Here is a 22,160-nt window from a genome sequence, read left to right as displayed (position 1 = left end):
ACGAGCCAAGAACCATTTTTGGTGCCATATAGAACCTTTTTTTTTAAGAGTGTATATTGTTACCTGTTGAGGAGGTTTGGATTCTTGGATTTGATCCGAATAATAAAAAGTTGTTTATTTATGGAAGGGATTTGCTGGAACAGATTCATTGATTCATTGAATGTGACCTGCTAAATTGCATGTCGGCCTATATACACTGACAGAGCTAAATAATGGAAAAAAATACATTTAATTCTTTAGTTCTGTGAAGTATTTTTTAAAGACAATGTCAGACATAACATAAGCATCATTGTACCGTATGAATAAAACCACTTAATGTAATGATTACACAATTGTGTTGTTAATGTTTAGAGTAAACATTAAAAAAAATCAAACATGACAATGATATTTTGAGAATATTTCTCAGTTTTGTATCTATATTGTTAGATCACAGAATGTCACTTTTGAACAAGACTGCCCCAATGTTCTTGTATAATGTTTATTAAGCCAAATCCCAGGATAGAGAGGCTGAGTGAATGTGGTGTGGACTCTGTGAATGAGGATCATTGTGTCAGAGACGCTGTAGAAGGACAGAGTTCCTGCACTGTGATCCACATACACTCCTATTCTACAGGAGCTGGAGACTACAGGGAGTTTAGCCTGTCTGTTATTATGCCAGAATGAGCTACTGGATTCAGAGCAGAACAAACTCCAGGACTGATCATTATATCCAAAAAGACATTCATATCCCTCTCCCTTCCTGCTGATGCTCTTATTTGACACTGATATTTTCACCACACCACTCCACTCAACCTCCCAGTAACAGCGTCCACACACACTCTCTCTACACAACACCTGAGGATGACCATCAAATCTGTCTGGATGATCAGGATACGGCTGGACTGTGTCAGTGTTTTTAATCACTCTGTTCCCGTCAGACAGTACCAGGTTTTTATAAGCTGTGTTTGGATCCAAAGACAGCTGACAGGAATCTGTTAAGATTTTTAAAAAAGTCATACAAATAAAACACTTATTATATTTAAGATTTTATATACATGAAAAGTAACAGTGATGCTTTAGGAAAAAAGCTACACAACCAGGAGTTTACCAGCGGAAATTATAGTTAGTTAAAAATGTAGAATTGGAAAGTTAATTCATATTTTCTGTTTAGTTTTTAGTCTGTTCAGATGTTTTAAAGATTTTTTTCAGCAGCATCACAAGCTTTACAGTTTGTGCAAACTGCATCAAAAACTTATTTGTCTAAACAACAAAGTAGTACTAGAGTGATGGACACAAGTGACCAGACCAGGACTTTCAAGTAAACCAGTTAGATAAACCAACTACAATCAAGAGTGTTGTATCCAATTATGCACAGTTCAGTTTGATTGTTGATATAATGAGAACTAAAGTCTGTCTTTTTATGTAGACTACATGTATTATCATAGACACTTACATTGGAGGAACTCCTCATGGAACTTGGGTTCAGGGTTTGGAATGATGTTAATGCTTCTCACTATGGAAACCAAATATTTTATAGTAAATATTGTCAAATAAGTTTAAATATAAAACATTTTAGAATATTTTAATATGCATTGTTTTTACATGACATTGTGATACATGTCAGGAAATGTAAAGCTTACCTCTATCAGATATCTTTTCTATCTCCTCTCTGCAGAAATGCTCCAGTTTCTCTCTCAGATGAGACACAGATTTACAGAAATTATCAAAAGAGAGAAGAGAACTGACAGTGATGCTGGGTGAGTCTGTAGATCCAGGAGGGTCAGAGAGAGACTGGAAACTCTACACACACACACAATATAAACACCAGCTAAAGGCACAGAAACATTTAATAGAAAACACAATCTCTTCACTTCCTAAAGACACTGTCCTGTTTGTCAGATCTACCTGGAGAAAATGAATGTGATTGTCTGTGTGTGAAAGCTGCTCCAGCTCAGCGTCTCTCCTCCTCAGATCATCAATCTCCTGCTCCAGTCTCTCCAGCTGTTCTTCAGCTCGACTCACTGCAGCCTTTTCCTGATCTCTGATCAGCTGTGTCACCTCAGAGCGGCTTCTCTCAATGGAGCGGATCAGCTCAGTAAAGATCCTCTCACTGTCCTTCACTGCTGCCTGTGCAGAGCGCTGTTAGGACACAGAGAGAGACGCATTAGAGTCCATTCGTGAAGTCTTACTGGTCCCTCACACAACCTGTTCCCCACAGAAAGAGCTCCAGCACTGGCTCCTCACTGACTGATTGAGAGTCTGAAACTGGTCTTCCAGCCGCCTGCAGTTGTTCTTCTGCTCAAAACTCACCTTGTGAGTCTCCACAGCCTCTCTCAGCTCCTTGAGTTCTTTCTGTCTCTCCTGGATTCTCTGCTGGAATTTTCTCTGGGTTTCCTCCAACTGTCTCTACAGGATTTAGAGTATAGAGACAATACACAAGTCATTACATGTGCCTCTTTAAAGGGATAGTTCACCCAAAAATGAAAATTCTGTCATCATTTACTCACCCTCAAGCTGTTCCAAGCCTGTATGAGTTTTTTTTGTTCTGCTAAACACAAAAGAAGATAATTTGAAGAATGTTTGTAACCAAGCAGATAGAGCAACCATTGACTGCCATAGTAGCGAAAAAATACTATGGTAGTCAATGGTTGCTCTATCTGCTTTGTTACAAGCATTCTTCCCTTTATCGTCTTTTGTGTTCAGCAGAACAAAGAAACTCATACAAGTTTGGAACAACTTGAGGGTGAGTAAATGTTGACAGAATTTTCATTTTTGGGTGAACTATCCCTTTAAGAGAATGTCATAAAAGTTTCAAAGATGAACAAATAAGTGGAGAACTGTCTGTCTCGTTTAAGAAATGTGTGAAATATTTGAATATATATTATATAATTATGAAACATTTATTGTTCAACATTACTACTCATAGTTCACACCTGTTTCTGAGTCCTCTCTGCTGCAGCTGATACAGTGTCATGGTTCTTGTGTTTATCCATTGTACACAGATAACATATACAGTTCTGATCAGTACGACAGTAAATCTCCATCAGTTTCTCATGTTGAGGGCAGATCATCTCCTGCAGTCGGCCAGTGGCGTCCATTACTTGATGTCGCTTTCCTGGGTGAAATTCCTCGTGACGTTCAAAATGAATCTGACAGTAAGAGTTCAGACACACCAGACAGGACTTGATGGCTTTGTTTTTGTCCCCAGTACAAACGTCACACTCCACATCTCCAGATTCAGCGTAACACTGAGCAGGACGAGCAGCTTGTAGTTTTGCCTTCTTGAGTTTCTCCACCACTTCAGCCAGCATGGTGTTTTTACCTAAAACAGGTCTTGGAGTGAAGGTCTGTCTGCACTGAGGGCAGCTGTAGACTCTCTTCTGATCATCCTGATCCCAGCAGCCTGTAATACAGCTCATACAGTAACTGTGTCCACAGGGAATGGTCACTGGATCCTTCAGTAGATCCAGACAGATTGAACAGCTGAACTCATCCTGAGCCAAAGAAACACTGGATTCTGCCATTTTATTTCACACTCTCACAGACAGAGAGACATCCACGACAACAGTTAGTTTCGATTTCTCTGAACTGAAACATTTCCTGGTTTTAAAACGTGTGCAAATGTGCCTGTCATACAGTATACACGACCGCTAGATGGCAGTCTTATACAGAAACTCGCTATAAGAGTTTAAAAAACAAGATACATAAATAGATATAATTATTATAGTTATTTATGCTGCTTGTAACACTCATCCTGTTTCTCCACCCCACAGGATTATAACGTATCTGAAGCTGTTTACATTCTTCTTTGTGATTGAGAGACCTTTTGAATGTAAGTTACATTTACTTTAATGCATTTGGCAGACAGTTTTGTCCAAAGCAATTTGCATTGCATTCAACGTATACATCAGATCATGCATTCCCAGAATCGAACCCAGTACATTAGTGTTGTTAGCACCATTTTCGGTAACACTTTATAATAACTAGGCCTACACGCTATGAAGCATTAGTTAATCATTAATTAATAGTTAATTCATCATTTATAAAGCATTAATGTTAATAGGCAGTTTAACAATACAGCTATAAATGCTTTATTCTTGATTTATAAAAATATCTATAATGTGTTATAAATGATCAGTTTATCCTTTCTAAATTAAGTATGACATTATTTACAAACCAGTTAGGAGTTGTCAGTGGTTCATCAGATAATTTAGAAAGTGTAAGTAAAGGATTAATAAACTATTTAAATGTACATTTATACATCTTATTATTTAGACATAATAGTTACTCAGTGTGTTAATAAATGTTTTTTAACATTTATTTCCACTGTAATTCATGATTCATTCAGGTAGTTATAAAACATTTAGTAGTTGTCAGTTAACTATTTCTGTGAGCTCATCTAAAGTGAGGACTATTAATGCCTAGTAAAGCTTTTACAAAGGAGATATAAAGGCTCAGTTCTCTTCTGAACATAAAATGGAAACAAACACAGCACAGAGGAATATAGCACATAGAAATATTGGTAACACTTTACAATAAGGTTGTATTAGTTAACATTAGTTAATGCATTAGTTAACATGAACTAACCATGAACAACACCGCTGTTCAGCATTAGTTAATCTTTGTTAACACAGTGGATCACATTGGATTACAGGAGTGCCAAAATACAACAAATACAATTTAGATAAAACAATAATAATATAATAAAATATGTTACAGTGTCAAAACAGTACTAACTTTAAAACATTAGAGAACCGCAGTGCAGAAGAGAACTGAGTGTCAGGACTTCTGAAACGGAGGACCCAGATGCAGAGTGAACAAAAGACAATTTATTGACAGGACAGTTCAACAAGGCACAAGAGGGTAGTGGATGAGTGAGTCCAAACAGCAGGGCCAACGGGGAATAATGGCAGGACAGATGAGGGCGACTGCTGGAACCAGCTCCAAGAAACAGCAGTTCGAAGAACCTCTGAGGACTGACTGACCAGGCCAGGTAGATGGTAGTGGTGAAGACAGGGCAGGACACAATGAAGCAGAGATCCGTACCTGCTGCTCACACACTCAGAGCCAGTCTAGCCACCAGGCAGAAGGAGCCAGCAGGCAGGGAATCCCAGGGAGGAGGCAGGAACTAACACGAGACAACACTCAAGACAACAAAAGAAAACCAAACAAATAAAAACTGGCGAAACTAGAACACCAGAAACAAATGATAAACTAAATATAACTGGAGCTAGAAAAAGGGAAAAACAAAAGAGAAACCAAAATAAGGCCTGGAGAAAACTAGAGCAAAATAAAGATAGAAACTTGACTTGACTAAAAATTCAGGAACAAAGAAAAAAACTGAAAATAAATAAATTCAAAGCCAGAAATATAGGAGACACCAAATCTAGAACTGACTCGACAAGATGAGCGCGCAAACACTGAAAACATACGTACAACGAACCAGCAAAGACAAGAGGGAAAGGAGCTCAATATAACGGGATTAGCACATGAGGATCAGGTGAGCACAATTAGTGAAAGGAGGACTAGACCAGACTAAACAAGGGGGCGTGGTAACAGGAAACAAGGAGGCGGGACTAGAGGAACACACGGCAGACACAAACAAAGACAGAGCCATGTGCTTAGACACAACACAAACATAGAAACATTAAACAAGGACAACACAGACAAGGCTGCCAGGGCAGAACCCTGAGACTGAGCCTTTATATCTCCTTTGTAAAAGCTTTACTAGGCATTAATATTCCTCACTTTAGATGAGCTCACATAATAGTTAACTGACAACTACTAAATGTTTTATAACTACCTGAATGAATCATGAATTACAGTGGAAATACGTGTTAATAAAGCTTTTATTAACGCACTGAGTAACTATTACTATATGTCTAAATAATAAGATGTATAAATGTATATTTAAATAGTTTATTAATCCTTTACTTACACTTTCTAAATGATCTGATGAACCACTGACAACTCCTAAATAACTGGTTTGTAAATAATGTAATACTTAATTAAGAAATTATAAATGTATCATTTATAAAGTATGAAAATACAATTATTAAACACATTATAGATATGTTTATAAATCAAGAATGAAGCATTTATAGCTGTATTTATAAACTGCTTAGTAATGTCTATTAATACTTTATAAATGATGAGTTAACTATTTACTAATGCTTAACTGATGCTTCATAGCGTGTAGTTATTATAAAGTGTTACCACATTCTCTACTGTTTGAGCTTACAGGAAAGCTTTTGCTCACTGTTTTTGTATAGGCTACAAATAGTTGTTGAGGGTTTTAGGATTTGGGTTTGTAAGGTGTAGGGCAAAAGGAAGTGATGGGAAATTCTCATAATTTTTGCCCTGGCAGCCGTCTTTTACAACAGTCAGCAAAAACCTGACCAGACACGAGTCTTCAGTCCATTGCCACACATACTTCAGAGAACGTTTAGGCTACAGCAGCACCTGTCCTGGATTTGATCAGCTCTCTGGGATGATTCGGCTCGATGTTCAAAGAGTCAAAACTGGACATGTGATCATTTGTCCACCCTTCAGTTTAATTGTGATTACTCCATGTGTGTGTATATGTTGACAGCTACCAAAATAAGAGACTAACACAAAATGTGATTATCGTTCTGAAACTGACTGCAGTTTTGTGAAGTGCTTACAGAATGAGACTGACACCGCAGATCCTTGTCTTGTCCAGGATAAAAGTAATGTTACAAGTCATCTTTAATTTAGGTTTTAATTCCATTAAATTAATGTGTTTTGGGCTCATTCTCTTTAAATAATATCAGTAAGAGGTCATTTGTGTAAGGGATTTGGGGAAATTACTGGAACAGAGAGAATAAGTTAGTTTGTTAAATTCATTTATTCAGTAGTTCATTGAATGTGATCTGCCAGAACTGCATGTATATACACTCTTTGAAGATAATAATGCAAGAAAAATCACTTTCTTTCAGGTGAAGGAAATATAGTTGATTATTATATTAGTATACTATTTAAAAGATAACGTCAGACAATAATAAGTGTAATTTTTTATTTAAAAAGTATTAATATTGTGCTGATAGTATCTGGAGTAAACATAATAAACAATGTCAAAATTAAAACATGACAATGATATGTTGAGAATATCACTCACAATATTATTTGTAGAATCTCTGCATGTAATCTCTATGTTGTTAGATCACAGAGTGTCATTTTTGAGCCCTGTCCTGTCCAACTTGTAGTAGCTCTAAACCCAGGATAGAGAGGCTGAGTGAATGTGGTGTGGACTCTGTGAATGAGGATCATTGTGTCAGAGACGCTGTAGAAGGACAGAGTTCCTGCACTGTGATCCACATACACTCCTATTCTACAGGAGCTGGAGACTACAGGGAGTTTAGCCTGTTTGTTATTATGCCAGAATGAGCTACTGGATTCAGAGCAAGTCAAACACCAGGACTGATCATTATATCCAAAGGCACATTCATCTCCCCGTCCCTTCCTGCTGATGCTCTTATATGACACTGATATTTCCACCTCGCCACTCCACTCAACCTCCCAGTAACAGCGTCCACACACACTCTCTCTACACAACACCTGAGGATGACCATCAAATCTGTCTGGATGATCAGGATACCGCTGGACTTTGTCAGTGTATTTAATCACTCTGTTCCCGTCAGACAGTACCAGGTTTTTATTCACTGTGCTTGCATCCAAAGCGTGTCGACGGGAATCTGATGAAAACGAAACATAATCTGCATTTATCAAGTAATACATGACTTCCAGTCATAAAAATAAAACACTAGGGGCCGTATTCACAAAACATTTTATCTTACCACTAAGAGTTCTCCTAAATAGCAGTAAAAGGTCTTAGTTAAGAGTTTCCTCTTAAAATGTATTCACAAAGTTGCTAAATCCAACTTTTACTAAGGAACATAGAGAAGTCTTAAAGGGATAGTTCACCCAGAAATGAAAATTCTGTCATCATTTACTCACCCTCAAATTGTTCCAAACCTGTATAACTGTCTTTGCATGCTATACACAAATGAAGATATTTTGAAGAATGTTGGTAACCAAACGGGTAGTCAATAATACTATGATAGTCAATGGGGTCCGTGGTCTGCTTGGTTACCAACATTCTTCCACATAACTTCCTTTGTGTACAGCATGCAAAGACATTTATGCAGGTTTGGTACAAATTGAGAGTGAGTAAACAATTATTTATTTTTTTCAGGTGAACTATCCCTTTAAGCTAAGAGAAAGGGTGGGGTTGACCTCATTGCTATGGATGATGTCAACATGCTTACTAACTATATGCACACAGTGATGGTCTCTGTCAGTGATTTAATCATAGAAATAATAATAATAATAATCTGCATCCCGCTGCCACCCCAAATCTTGGCCGGGGATATGGGGGGAGTACTCTGGGTTCGGGCTAAATTCCAAGCTTGGAGCCTCCCCTTGGACAGCACTCCAAATAGGCTTATTTTACTTCATTTGTAAGTGTGAAAACAACTGTCGCAGGTAACTGGACATTATTGTATTTTAAAATAATTATTTTTTAGTGTTTTTGCCTTTTTATTATGATAGGTCAGTGAGTAGACATGCAGGAAACAAAGTGGAAGAGAGAAAGGGGCGATTGGATCAGGAGGTCCACAAGCCGGAACTTGATCTTGGGTCACCCGAGCTGCCCACAAGTCTATCAGCGCAGATGATGGGACATTATTTTCCACTTGACTGCAATGTTTTATTCTCTATCATTTAATGCATGTTGCCTGTACATAAATTAACCTTTATGTTATGTCATCGCAGATTAAAATCTATAAATCAAAATATTTATTTCATTTATGAAGAAAAGGCTCAGCACCCAAGGCTCTATTGCCTCAATGGTGTACAATGTCTTTGGGCGGATTGCTAAGGTGGCTTGCCAGCAACATCCATTTAAGGATTGTTTGTGATTTGGTCTTAGTGACTTAGGAATCCTCTTCTTGACTACCCCTAACTTTTCACAGATTTAGGAGCTGATTTTAGCTGTAAAATGCTTTCTGAAATTTCTCCTAAATAGTCAAGTTAGGAGCTACTTTTAGCCTTAAGATGTTTTGTGCATACGGCCCCAGAGGTTTATTATGTTTAGGTTTTTAAAAAATACACTCTAAAAATGCTGGGTTAAAAATAACCCAAGTTGGGTTGAAAATGGACTAACCCAGCGGTTGGGATAAATGTTTGCTTAAAACAACCCAATTGCTGGGTTAGTCCATTTTCAACCCAACTTGGGTTATTTTTAACCCAGCATTTTTTAGAGTGTACATGGAAAGTTACAGTCATGTTATTAAAGGATTAGTTCACTTTTAAATAAACTTTTGCTGATATTTTACTCACCCCCATGTCATCCAAGATGTCCATGTCTTTCTTTCTGCAGTCGAAATGAAATTAAGGTTTTTGATAAAAACATTCCAGGATATTTCTCCATATAATGGACTTTAATGGGCTCCAAACGGTTCAAGGTCCAAATGACAGTTTCAGTGCAGCCTCAGAGGGCTTTAAACGATACCAGACGATGAATAAGGGTCTTATCTAGCGAAACGATCAGTTTCTGCAAGAAACCGAGCATTAATTATGCTATTATTTTACCTCTTATCAGATGAACGTGATAATCTCTGAGCTCCGCCATAACTTCCGCTAAGTGAGGTCAAATATGAGCATGGTCATAGATGTATACGTAGATGCCTCATTAGCGCCTGCACGGATCAATAGAATGAGGCATCTACGATCGATATATCTATGACCACGCTCGTATTTGACCTCACTTAGCGGAAGTAATGGCGGAGCTCAGAGATTATCACGTTCGACTGATAAGAGGTAAAATAATAGCGTAAAAACTGCTCGGTTTGTTGCAGAAACTGATTGTTTCGCAAGATAAGACCCTTATTCATCGTCTGGTATCGTTTAAAGCCCTCTGAAACTGCACTGAAACTGTCATTTGGACCTTGAACCAATTGGAGCCCATTGAAGTCCATTATATGGAGAAATATCCTGCAATGTTTTCATCAAAAACCTTAATTTCTCTTCGACTGCAGAAAGAAAGACATGGACATCTTGGATGACATGGGGGTGAGTAAAATATCAGCAAAAGTTTAAAAGTTTAAAAATTTAAAAGTGAACTAATCCTTTAACTTTATGAAAAAAGGTTCGCAACTTCTGCTTCACTGTTATCAACATCATAACATCATTGTGTTGGTGAAATTATAGTTAGTTAAACATTTAGAAGTGAAAAGTGAAATCACAATTTCAATTTATTTTTAGTCCTGTTCAAATGTTTTAAAATCTCTTTTTCAGCATCTGTACAAACTCCGCAGAACACAAATGAAGATATTTTTTATTAAATCCTTGAGGCTTAATTTCATGACGCGACGAGAATACTTCTTGTGCGCAAAAAATAAATAAATAACTTCATTCAACAATTTCTTCTCTTCTGTGTCAGTCTGCGATGCTGTTCACATGAGCACCACGATGCATGCAAGTGGTGCTGATGCAGGAGCCGGCGTTCTGACGTGAACCCGAAAGCGCTGCACTGTTTACAACGTGAGCAGCGTCAGAGACTGACACAGAAGAGAAGAAATTGTTGAATACATTTTTTATTTTATTTTTCATACAAAAAGTATCCTCATCGCTTCATAAAAGGTTGAACCACTATTCACATGGACTATTTTAATGATGTATTTACTACCTTTCTGGGCCTTGAAAGTGGTAATGGCATTGCTGTCTATGAGGGGATCACGATTACGAAATGATCGTAAGATCAAATGTAGGATGGTTTCTATGCAACATTTTATAAATGCGGCCCCAGGACTTTTTAAGTTAACTAACCCAGTAAGTTAAACCAGCTATCATGATTATTCCTGATTTGATGTATTGTTAATTGTACTTTGAATATTAACAGAGTAAATGTGTTGCATGCAGTTCAGTTTAATTGTTGATATAATAATAACTAAAGGCTGTCTTTTTATGTACATGTATGATTATAGAGACTTACACTGAAGGAAGTCCTCATGTTTCTTGGGTTCAGGGGTGGGAATGATGTTAATGTTTCTCACTGTGGAAATCAACAGACATTTTGTAGTAAATATTGTAAAATAATAATAAATTAATATTTAAATATGCATTGTCTTTCTACATGACAACATATGATACATGTTAGGAAACACTTACCTCTACCAGATATCATTTTTATCTCCTCTCTGAAGAAACGCTCCAGTTTCTCTCTCAGATGAGACACAGATTTACAGAAATCATCAAAAGAGAGACGAGAACAGAAAGTGATGCTGGGTGAGTCTGTAGATGCAGGAGGGTCAGAGAGAGACTGGAAACTCTACACACACACATAATAGAAACACCAGTAAAAGACACAGAAACATTTGATAGAAAACACATCTCTTCACTTCCTAAAGACACTGTCCTGTTTGTCAGATCTCTGTCACCTGGAGAAAATGAATGTGATTGTCTGTGTGTGAAAGCTGCTCCAGCTCAGCGTCTCTCCTCCTCAGATCATCAATCTCCTGCTCCAGTGTCTTCAAGAGTCCTTCAGCTCGACTCACTGCAGCCTTTTCCTGATCTCTGATCAGCTGTGTCACCTCAGAGCGGCTTCTCTCAATGGAGCGGATCAGCTCAGTAAAGATCCTCTCACTGTCCTTCACTGCTGCCTGTGCAGAGCGCTGTTAGGACACACAGAGAGAGACGCATTAGAGTCCATTCACTCACTCAGCTCTTACTGGTCCTTCACACAGCATGTTCCCCACAGTGGGCTTCAGTGGGACTGGAAGGAGCTCCAGCACTGGCTCCTCACTGACTGATTGAGTCCTAACTGAGTCTGAAACGGCTCTTCCAGCTGCCAGCAGTTGTTCTTCTGCTCAAAACTCACCTTGTGAGACTCCACAGCCTTTCTCAGCTTCTGAAGGTCCTTCAGTTTCTTCTGGATTCCCTGCTGGTCTTTTATTTTCATTTCAACCAATTGTCTCTGTAGGAATAACAAATAAAAATGAATCTGATAAATCATACTGCATAAAAAGTAATCGCCTCAAGTAAAAAATTAGATCCTTGGGAGATCCGAGGAAATAGCTGTTTGGAAAATAATGTTGGATTATGTAGATATTATGGGATTAAACTTTTTTTAAAATGTATTAGGTGGCACAACTACTGAGTTCATACCTGTTTTTCAGTCCTCTCTGCTGCTGCTGATATCATGTAATGGTTTTTGTGTTCATCCATTGTACACAAATAACATATATAGTGCTGATCAGTACGACAGAAAATCTCCAGCAGTTTCTCGTGTTGAGGGCAGATCATCTCCTGCAGTCGTCCAGTGGCGTCCATTAGATTGTGTCTTTTACTTTTGAAGAGACTCTCATGTTGTTCCAGATGATTTTGACAGTAAGAGTTCAGACACACCAGACAGGACTTGATGGCTTTATATTTTCTCCCAGTACAAACGTCACACTCCACATCTCCAGATTCAGCGTAAAATTGAGCAGGATGAGCAGCTTGTAGTTTTGCCTTCCTGAGTTTCTTCACCACTTCAGCCAGCATGGTGTTTTTACCTAAAACAGGTCTTGGAGTGAAGGTCTGTCTGCACTGAGGGCATCTGCAGTCTCCCACCTGATCATCCTGATCCCAGGAGCCTGTAATACAGCTCATACAGTAACTGTGTCCACAGGGAATGGTCACTGGATTCTTCAGTAGATCCATACAGATTGAACAGCTGAACTGATCCTGAACCAAAGAAACATTGGATTCTGCCATTTTTTTGCACAGAGAGGCATTCACAACAGTTCGACAGCAGCTTGAGTTTCGATTTCACTGAACTGAAACATTTCCTGTTTTTAAAATGTGTGCAAATCTGTGCAAATGTGCCGGTCATATAATGTACACAACCACTAGAAGGCAGTCTTATACAGATAGATACTAGATAGATAGACTATATTGCCAAAAGTATTGGGACACCCCTCTAAATCATTGGTGTTCCAATCACTTCCATGGCCACAGGTGTATAAAATCAAGCACCTAGGCATGCAGACGCTTCTACAAACATTTGTGAAAGAATGGGTCGCTCTCAGGAGCTCAGTGAACTCAATCGTGGTACTGTGATTGGTTGCCACCTGTGCAATAAGTCCATTCGTGAAATTTTCTCACTACTAAATATTCCACGGTCAACTGTTAGTAGTATTGTAACAAAGTGGAAGCAATTGAGAACAACCGCAGCCACGAAGTGGTAGGCCATGTAAAATCACAGAGCGGGGTCAGAGCAGGCTGAGGCACACAGTGCGCAGAAGTCGCCAACTTTCTGCAGAGTCAATAGCTACAGCCCTCCAAACTTTGTGTGGCCTTCAGATTAGCTCAAGAACAGTGCGTAGAGAGCTTCATGGAATGGGTTTCCATGGCCGAGTAGCTGCATCCAAGCCTTACATCACCAAGTGCAATGCAAAGTGACGGATGCAGTGGGGTAAAGCACTCCGCCACTGGACTCTAGAGCAGTGGAGGCGTGTTCTCTGGAGTGACGAATCACGCTTCTCTGTCTGCAATCCGATGGACGAGTCTGGGTTTGGCGGTTGCCAGGAGAACGGTACTTGCCTGACTGCATTGTGCCAAGTGTAAAGTTTGGTGGAGGGGGGATTATAGTGTGGGGTTGTTTTTCAGGGGTTGGGCTTGGCCCCTTAGTTCCAGTGAGAGGAACTCTTAAGGCTTCAGCATACCAAGACATTTGGATAATTTTATGCTCCCAAGTTTGGGGATGACCCCTTCTTGTTCCAACACCAGTGCACAAAGCAAGGTCCATAGAGACAGGGATGAGTGAGTTTGGTGTGGAGGAACTTGACTGGCCTGCATGCACAGAGTCCTGACCTCAACCCGATAGAACACCTTTCTTGTCCAACATCAGTGCCTGACCTCAGAAATGTGCTTCAAAAATTCCCATAAACACACTCCTAAACCTTGTGGAAAGCCTTCCCAGAAGAGTTGAAGCTGTTGTAGCTGCAAAGGGTGGGCCAACTCCATATTACAGTTTTTCTCAGTCGCTTTGGTACATTTCTCGAATCATCCTCGACATTTGCAAAACAGTAAGTGCATTTCACAAAACAATTCGTTCAAATAGCAAAACACCATGGATTACCTGCAAAAGCCAGTCTCTTGCTCAAAATCCTTAGTTCATCTCTCAAAAGTAAATATCTGTGTCAATGAACATGTCAGTGCCATCAGAATGACAAGTCCTTGTATCATTGTGTACGGATAAGACAGTCAAATTGCTTAGTCATGTTGTCAATATAACAGTGTACTCTGGAGGGATGTTCTGATGTAAACTATGGCTAAAGTTTTGATGACAATTATTGTAAATTGTAGGTTACACCCCTAGTGTATGTGGGAGTTTGATTGTAAGAGACTGGACAAGATTTACATTTACGCTTTTACTGTTTGTACTGTAGTTTGTTGACAGACCATGTCATTGCGATACAGAGAGAAAAAGACAGCACTGCATAGCACAAAGGAAAAAAAACTGAAAAACAAAAGTAGAAATATGAACGTCTAACGGAAATGTATAAAAATATGCTTGACATATTATGACAACTTGTTCAACCATTTTGCATGTAAAGACTTATGCTATGAACTAATGCCTTAATGTTGTGGGGGGTGAGACTATTCAACAGAGACCCAATATAATAAATTTTGATCAACATGACATAAGCAACTGATAATGTAGGAAACAGCAGAAAATTGTACATAATCATGTGCATGGATGTACACAAGCATTTGCAACTTGTTCAAAGAAATGAGAAACTGCTTTTTTGATGTGCACAAGTGACACAATGATGTGAGAATTGAACAGGTAGTTTTGAGAATTTGAATTCTGATCTGGGAAATGTACCAAAGCGACTGAAAAAAACTGTAAACCCTATGGATTAAGAATGGGATGTCATGAAAGTTCATGTGCATGTAAAGGCAAGTCTCAAAACTTTTGGCAAGATAGATAGATAGATAGATAGATAGATAGATAGATAGATAGATAGATAGATAGATAGATAGATAGATAGATAGATAGATAGATAGATAGATAGATAGATAGATAGATAGATAGATAGATAGATAGATAGATAGGGCCTAGATAGATAGATAGATAGATAGATAGATAGATAGATAGATAGATAGATAGATAGATAGATAGATAGATAGATAGATAGATAGATAGATAGATAGATAGATAGATAGATTTTTTTGTAGGATACATCAAAGCAAATGTATTAATTTTTTATTTTAAATGTACGTTTATCAACCTTGAACGCTGAACTAAATTGACCGTTTCACATCTGGTCTTTCAGTTTTACAGACAGTGAACCACCGCAAATAGTTTCGTGTAGATTAAGATTATCCCGCGCGCCCTGACCACGGGAACAGCAGGAGGTGCGCGCGAGGCCACGGATCTTCAGAAGTTTTGCCATTCAAACCGTGCGGGGGGCGGAGCCAACAGGCAGCGAGCCGACTCAGCGCAGTCGCTGCAAACTTGGCAGGACACGGAGCCTTCGCTGTTTACCGAGGCGCGTGTCACACCGGCATACAAAGTGACCTCGCGCCGTGTCTTCATATCCCTTCACGAAGCGCGCCTCGCGAGTCACTGCGCTCGTGGAAGAGAACACTTTTTCTTGCTCTCGCGACTCGCAGTGGGACACATGATAGTTTCCAACATCTGTATGGTCTGAAACAAAGACGTGTCTCTGCGCGAGAGAGAAACAAACTGGCTCCAGGGGTCTAGAGATCAGTGAGATGCAGTGAGGGGCAGCATGACACTTTTCACTGACACGTATGGTTCGGCTCGTCGACTCCTATGAAGACCTCAGAGATTCACAATTATAAAGACAATGGATAACTTTTTCACCGAGGTAAGTTGGATATGGAAATACTATTTTCATGTTGGTATTACAAGGAGTTTCTGCTGTTTCTATTCCAGATAACAAAATGCATGAAATATAGAACAAATCTCGTTGGGGAAATAACCGACTGTAGCCTAGTTTGTATTATGTTTGTACGTTTGATGTTCAGGACTGTGCGCGCGCGACTCCCTAACCTTCACATCTCCCTCACTGTCCCGGTTCTGAATGGTTTGGGTCGTTCCCAGCGGAGATCGCAGGCATTTCCTTACCTTTCTTCTCGTTTCCTCGTCTACATCCCGGCGCTATTATTAGAAGTATTCAATGTACACTGGCTGAATTAATTGTAGTGTTTAATTAGTGATAATTTTGATACAAAGCATGGCATTTATATACAGCATTTAATAATAATTGATTTTGTATTATAAAATAGTAGTATAATATAAATTACATAAATAAATATAAATATTTTTTTATTTTATGAAATGGGTCATTCTTGGTATTCTGTGCCTTTTGGCCATCATAAAATGTAGAAAATCGAACTAAAAAATAAATACAAATTTAATAGTCATGATGGGTTGATGTAAAACATTTGGAAAAACCTATTCTGGTCAAGCTCAGGTAATGTCATTGTCACTGAATTATTAGTGTTTTGTGTGTGTGTGTGTGTGTGTGTGTGTGTTTTTTTTTGTATGTGCTGATTTTATTAAATGAATGTACAAAAACAAAAACAAAAAAAAACAAACCAACTGCTTAACAGGGTGGACAAAATAATAACAGAGTGGACAAGTTGTATAAAGAATGGATGGATGGATGATTTCCTATCGCTAGTGTACAACCAGATACAATTTTACTTTATTTTGACCTGGATTTAGATGGGAAACAATATGTAAAACATTGCCAACAGACTTTAAATGCACTACTTCAACTTTAAATATAAATTACTTTCACAATCACTATGTCAGCGTCCACTCTGTTAGCTCCTCAGATATAACAGAGTGGACATTCTGATCTAAAATCAGCATAGAAGGTTTATCAAATGAAGAATTGCATGGTCTTTAAAACTGTAATTTTAAAAATATGCTTTTTCTACTAACTTTTCATATTTTCCTTAATAGGGACGTACTAAGATTGACCACAATACATTTCAAAGATAAAATTGGTTTAAAAAAAAAGTTTAAATAATCAAGGATCTCACTCAATTGCTCAAGTTGTTTTTCCTCCAAAGAAGTGATGAGTGCTTTATGATATGATGTAATTTAATCTTTCCAGCTTTCATTTAAAGGGAAAGTAGTAAAAAATAACCAAGCTAAAATCCTTGATTATAATTTTTTAAATAAATGTAATAATTAAAAAAAGTACATTAGAGAGAATCATTACTGATATACCCAACAATGTAAAAACATTGACGGAAAAAAATCAATAGTAAGTGTTACATTTATCATGAAAATGGGATGCACACAGGCCTGTTGACATAGGAAAAATGGGCATATGTGGTGGTTCAAAATGCTGTAAAATGTTTCAAATATTTTTTTTTAATTACTTTAATATCCTTAGAGTTCAAATGGTGTTGTTAATAACTAAGAAAGGTTTAAAATTGGCAGTAAAATAATAATCTTGTGGACACAAAAGGCACAGAATCCCTGGAATTACCCAAATTGTCATATAAAAAAATAAATTAAAAAAAAATACTTATTGTATTTTTTGCAGCTAGTAAAAGTGTTTTATTAAATATAACATTCAATAAAAAATAAATAATTATTATAAAGTATATTACTTATTTTTGTTATATTAAATATAGCCATATTTTATATGGAAATGAAATGAATCCATAACAGTGTTACCAAAAGTTAATTTTGGGGAATGCTTGTCAGGACTGGTGTTGATGGAAATGAGACAATAGTATTATTCATCCCTCATGACCTGACTGTGAAATGAGTGTAAGATGATGATCAGTAGCACGAGCCGCTCCCTTGAGCCGATGCGCATGAGTCACAAGTGAAGGCTTCTAATATTGGCTTGAGGTGGATCATTAGTCCTTCAGATTGTGTGTTTTCACCTGTGGAGGCGTGGCCCTAATTAAATAAATCGTCTCAATAAAACTTCTCACCTGTACCAGCTCAGAAACACGTGCTGCTTCTGAAATCACATACTGGTACTACATTTGGTTTGAAACAAACTTTGCGACCTTTAAAAAAAAAAAAAAGTAGATTCTATATATCAATGTGGGTAGTATAAATTATATTCAGATGTACAAAATCCGCCATGTTGTTACTGTCACATGTCCTACAATCGTCAGTTGCCTTGCTTCACTGTTTCCATCACTCTGTTTTTATGTGCATTTTGAATTATCGCATTAGAAACGAGTGATGGAAACAGCAAATTTCAGGCATTTTTAAGCTTGCTTAAAGGGATAGTTCACCCAAAAATGAAAATTAGCCCATAATTTACTCACCCTCAAGTCATCCTAGGTGTATATGACATTCTTCTTTCACACTAATAAAATCTGAGTTATATTACAAAAGTCCAGGCTAATCCAAGCATTAGAATTCAAGTCCATAAAAAGTGCATCTGCCCATCAAATAACATTCTCCACGGGGCTCTGGGGTGTTAATAAAGGCCTTCTGAAGCGAATCGAATCGATGCGCTTGTGTAAGAAAAATATCCATATTTAAAACTTTATCAAGTAAACTTTCGATCGTCCACCTTCCCTGTTCAATTTATGGAAAAATTGTTGAAAGTTCCCCTGCAGATCGAAAGACTAATGCGACCAGGTCCGCTTGTCATGACGTCACGTACGCATCTTGAGTTTCACTGTCAACATTCAACACTTTTCCAAGAAAATCCATCGGCTGGAACTCTACTTGATAAAGTTTTAAATATGAATATTTTTCTTACACAAACTCGTCGATTCGCTTCAGAAGGCCTTTATTAACACCCGGAGCCGCGTGGAGCACGTTATTTGACGGACAGATGCACTTTTTATGAACTTCGAAAACAGAGCAACTATGAATCAAATTCTAATTGGATTAGCCTGGACTTTTGTAATATAACTCAGATTTTATTAGTCTGAAAGAAGAATGTCATATACACCTCGGATGACTTGATGGTGAGTAAATTATGGGCTAATTTTCATTTTTGCGTGAACTATCCCTTTGAGGTGGTTTTTGACCTGTGCGAAAAAGAGTTAAGTGAGATGGAAATAGCCTGGATGCCAGCCGAATTTAGCCCCGCCCACAACATTTGAGGTCGGGAAGTTCTGTCTGGACTTGATCTGTTGTGGAGCAACTATGCTCGAACCAGAGCTGTTTGGACCAATCAAATTTTCAGGGCGGGCTTTATACGATGATGGACAGATGATCAACAGTAAAGTAATCATGCCCGTCACCAAAGAGCGCTTGGGTTGAATTCATTTATTAAACGGAGAACTTATTAACCTTTACAATTTCTCTCAAAAATGATGATCGTGTTGGTAAGTACTCCTTGTATCCTTAATTTCTTTTTACAACACCAGCAAGATCGTTTACACTCATCTTCTATTTCTTCCAGCGTGTGTGCAGTTGAGTTCTGTTGACAACTAGCGTCGCTCAACACGTCACTTACTCCGTTGCTCTGATTGGTTGTAGGTCTATCCAATTGAGTGCAGAGGAATCAGGGCTCCAGACTAACTTTTTGCCTTGGTTGCACTGGTGCGTGTAACTTTTTTATTTAGGTGCACCCCAAAATTTCCCCCGGCTCGTGTCGCCTTTAATGGCACAATTTCAAGGTCACCTTTTTATCACGCTCCATATACATTCATATATATTATTTAAATGACATCATAATATATACAGTTACACAGGACTTTAAATCAAGGGAAACAATGCTTTGAACATTACTATTTCAAAAACTACAGTTTTAACAAAGTGTTATAAAGTAATGTAAAAGATAATGAAATAATAAACAATGAAATACAACTCATAATAAATCAAAATACGGAATTTTTCATTTCCTCTGCCTGCTATATATAATATAATCACGCTTTGATGATTGTCATAATTATGTGGTAACATTACTGATAGGCTATTGTAGGCTAAAGTAGCCTATAGTTTTTTATATTTCTTAATGCTATAATGAAATGAGGAATTATTACGGGTAGATCACCGCAGGATTTAAAGTGGTCGAAAGTTTTTTCAAAGAGCCAGAAAGTAACTTTGCAGCAGGCACAACAAATTAACAATGATACTAACGGTAGCGTCTCAGGTAGGACAGTAGATATATCAGCAAATATCGTTCTCAAAGAGATTATTTTTGGAATATAATATAACAATGCACAATCACAGTAGTGACGCCGACTGGGTTAAGCATTCACCGTATCTGAGGGAAATGTTGCAGCGCGATCTGCCAGTCTCTTCAAAGGAAGATTACAAACGGCGAACACCAGATGATTATACACGCAATGATTTTGTTTTGGTGGTTTGCTTGACGATGTGAGTACAGGACTCTTTCACTTTAATGGTAACGTTAGACTTGTTTTCTTTTTTTTTTGCCTAAAACATATGGAGCTATTCCTAGATGTTTTGATTCTCGCGCCGCCTGAGCTGACACTGACGGGCGGTTGTCATGACAATGACGTCGTTTAGGGCAACATAAGTTCAATTTCATTCTCTCTCACACACACACACGTGTGCTCACACACACACCTTTAGTGAAATTGACTCACAAACCGTTTCAAAGTCGCTTTTAGTTTGCGAATGCTGATTGCCGTAACTGATTCTCTGGTGCTGCTCAGGTCGCAATTTCAATCACACACACAGCACGGAGCAGAAATATCTGGACCACAGCCAATCAGGGGCAAAGAGCCGCCCCATATCTGTCTCTGATTGGCTTAGATCACGACATGATCCAACCATGTGTGTGAGTTCAGTCAAAGGAGAACAAACGCTTAGTTCGTGGAGAGGCAGCTGAGCGGATGCAATGACGTTAGGTGCACCGGTTGGCCCACAAATGTCCATCAACTGCAAGATGCTATCCTATCAATATGGGCCAAAATCCCAGTAACTGAGCAGATTGTGAAACACTCAGTCCGAAAAAATGTTAGTCACACCCTTACAAATTTTGGGCGCATGTGCGACCAAATTGGTCGCACTCTAGAGCCCTGGGAATTTCCTTTCCTGGTTCAGTTGAAACGCCCCATAATCAAAGCCCAATGGAGCAGTATCAGACTCATATTCTGACTAGAATCTGAGTATGATGACGTCCAGCTAAGATGGAAATTAATTTGCAGAATAAATTCTGACGTAGCAAACATTAAACCCATGTGACTAATCAGCTGTTTCCGCTGATGGTGTTTTATTTACTGTTGGTTACTAGGTTACCAATACCACCGTCATCCGCTCAAACAACTTGATGGAAACGCACTTAATTCTCATTTGTGAACTTTGGAAAGACTCGCTTCACATTTGGATGGAAACCCAGCTATGGCCATTCACAAATCCTCTCCCGTGGCCTCATGGGATAGTAAAGTGTCAATTGAATGCGCACTTCAGAATCTCTGTGGAAGTAGAAGGTCATCCTGGTACTTTTCGCAGACTATATTTCGAGTACTATGTATTCGGATATACTACTCAGTTGGCGTACTGTTTTTCACATACTATATAGGGTAGTGTTCTATTTCGGACGCAGCGATAGACTTTATATTAGAGTTTCAGATGGTCAGATAGGGAAGCACAAAAATCAGGGTGCTCCAACTGCACCAACTTTACACAATAGTGTCAAATGTCCGCCGGCTGCTGCATATCTAGCCTGCGAATCGGTTCTGGACAAAAGAAGCAGTCTTTAAAAAGAGACAGCGCTGTGTGTGCGGAAACAGATTCAGCCGAAACATGCGTGCGGAATGTGGGGAAGAGCTGAGCTCGTGAATGCCTGTCTCACACACGCTGCTCTTCTACATGACTGACCTCAGAGACGGAGAGACCATATGATTCCTGTCTCATACACGTCTAACTTCACAGAGAGACATTTCACATACAAATCTGCCCTAATGCCATTTTCTTCAGCATTTTGGTCTTGCATGGATGCACACACATTTCTGTTTGCAGTTATGGTCGCAGGCCCGTTTTGCTTTAGGTGTGTTTGTGTATGGCCGTATTTGCACAGCAGTGTCGCTGAGGTTATTGCCTCCCTGCAGTCTCTATAGGCGGAGCTTCAAAGGTAAAGCTCTTTATTTTCTTGTGAATTGGCCAATCAGAGTCGCAGGTACTGTTTGACAGTTGTATTTTAGTGAAGAGGAGTGGCACTCTGGGAAAACAA

At 38.6% G+C, this 22,160-nt stretch overlaps 2 protein-coding genes across 2 annotated transcripts in view; one reads left to right on the top strand and one right to left on the bottom strand.

The window, feature by feature from the left end:
• Positions 1–271: 271 nt before the first annotated feature.
• On the bottom strand, positions 272–12,758 carry LOC307127914 (uncharacterized protein). The gene is made up of 12 exons (XM_079819415.1): positions 12,166–12,758; positions 11,879–11,974; positions 11,439–11,672; positions 11,170–11,329; positions 10,994–11,053; positions 7,167–7,694; positions 2,913–3,508; positions 2,290–2,385; positions 1,885–2,118; positions 1,620–1,779; positions 1,433–1,492; positions 272–971 (listed from the first exon to the last, which is right to left on the bottom strand). The coding sequence occupies exons 1-12, from the start codon at positions 12,754–12,756 to the stop codon at positions 415–417; spliced, it is 3,372 nt and encodes a 1,123-aa protein (XP_079675541.1). The 5' UTR covers positions 12,757–12,758; the 3' UTR covers positions 272–414.
• A 2,738-nt stretch (positions 12,759–15,496) lies between these two features.
• myo10 (myosin X) overlaps positions 15,497–22,160 on the top strand; it is a 60,269-nt gene continuing 53,605 nt past the window's right edge. Inside the window, exon 1 of the mRNA XM_079818942.1 lies at positions 15,497–15,881. Within this exon, the coding sequence (XP_079675068.1) occupies positions 15,861–15,881 (21 nt within the window). The 5' untranslated portion in view covers positions 15,497–15,860. The remainder of the gene's footprint in view (positions 15,882–22,160) is intronic.

Source organism: Gobio gobio, assembly GCF_949357685.1.
Source record: "Gobio gobio genome assembly, chromosome: 6".
NCBI classification, from domain to species: domain Eukaryota; kingdom Metazoa; phylum Chordata; class Actinopteri; order Cypriniformes; family Gobionidae; genus Gobio; species Gobio gobio.
The sequence above is the reverse complement of the archived record's forward strand: the minus strand, read 5'-3'. Positions and strand labels throughout refer to the sequence as shown.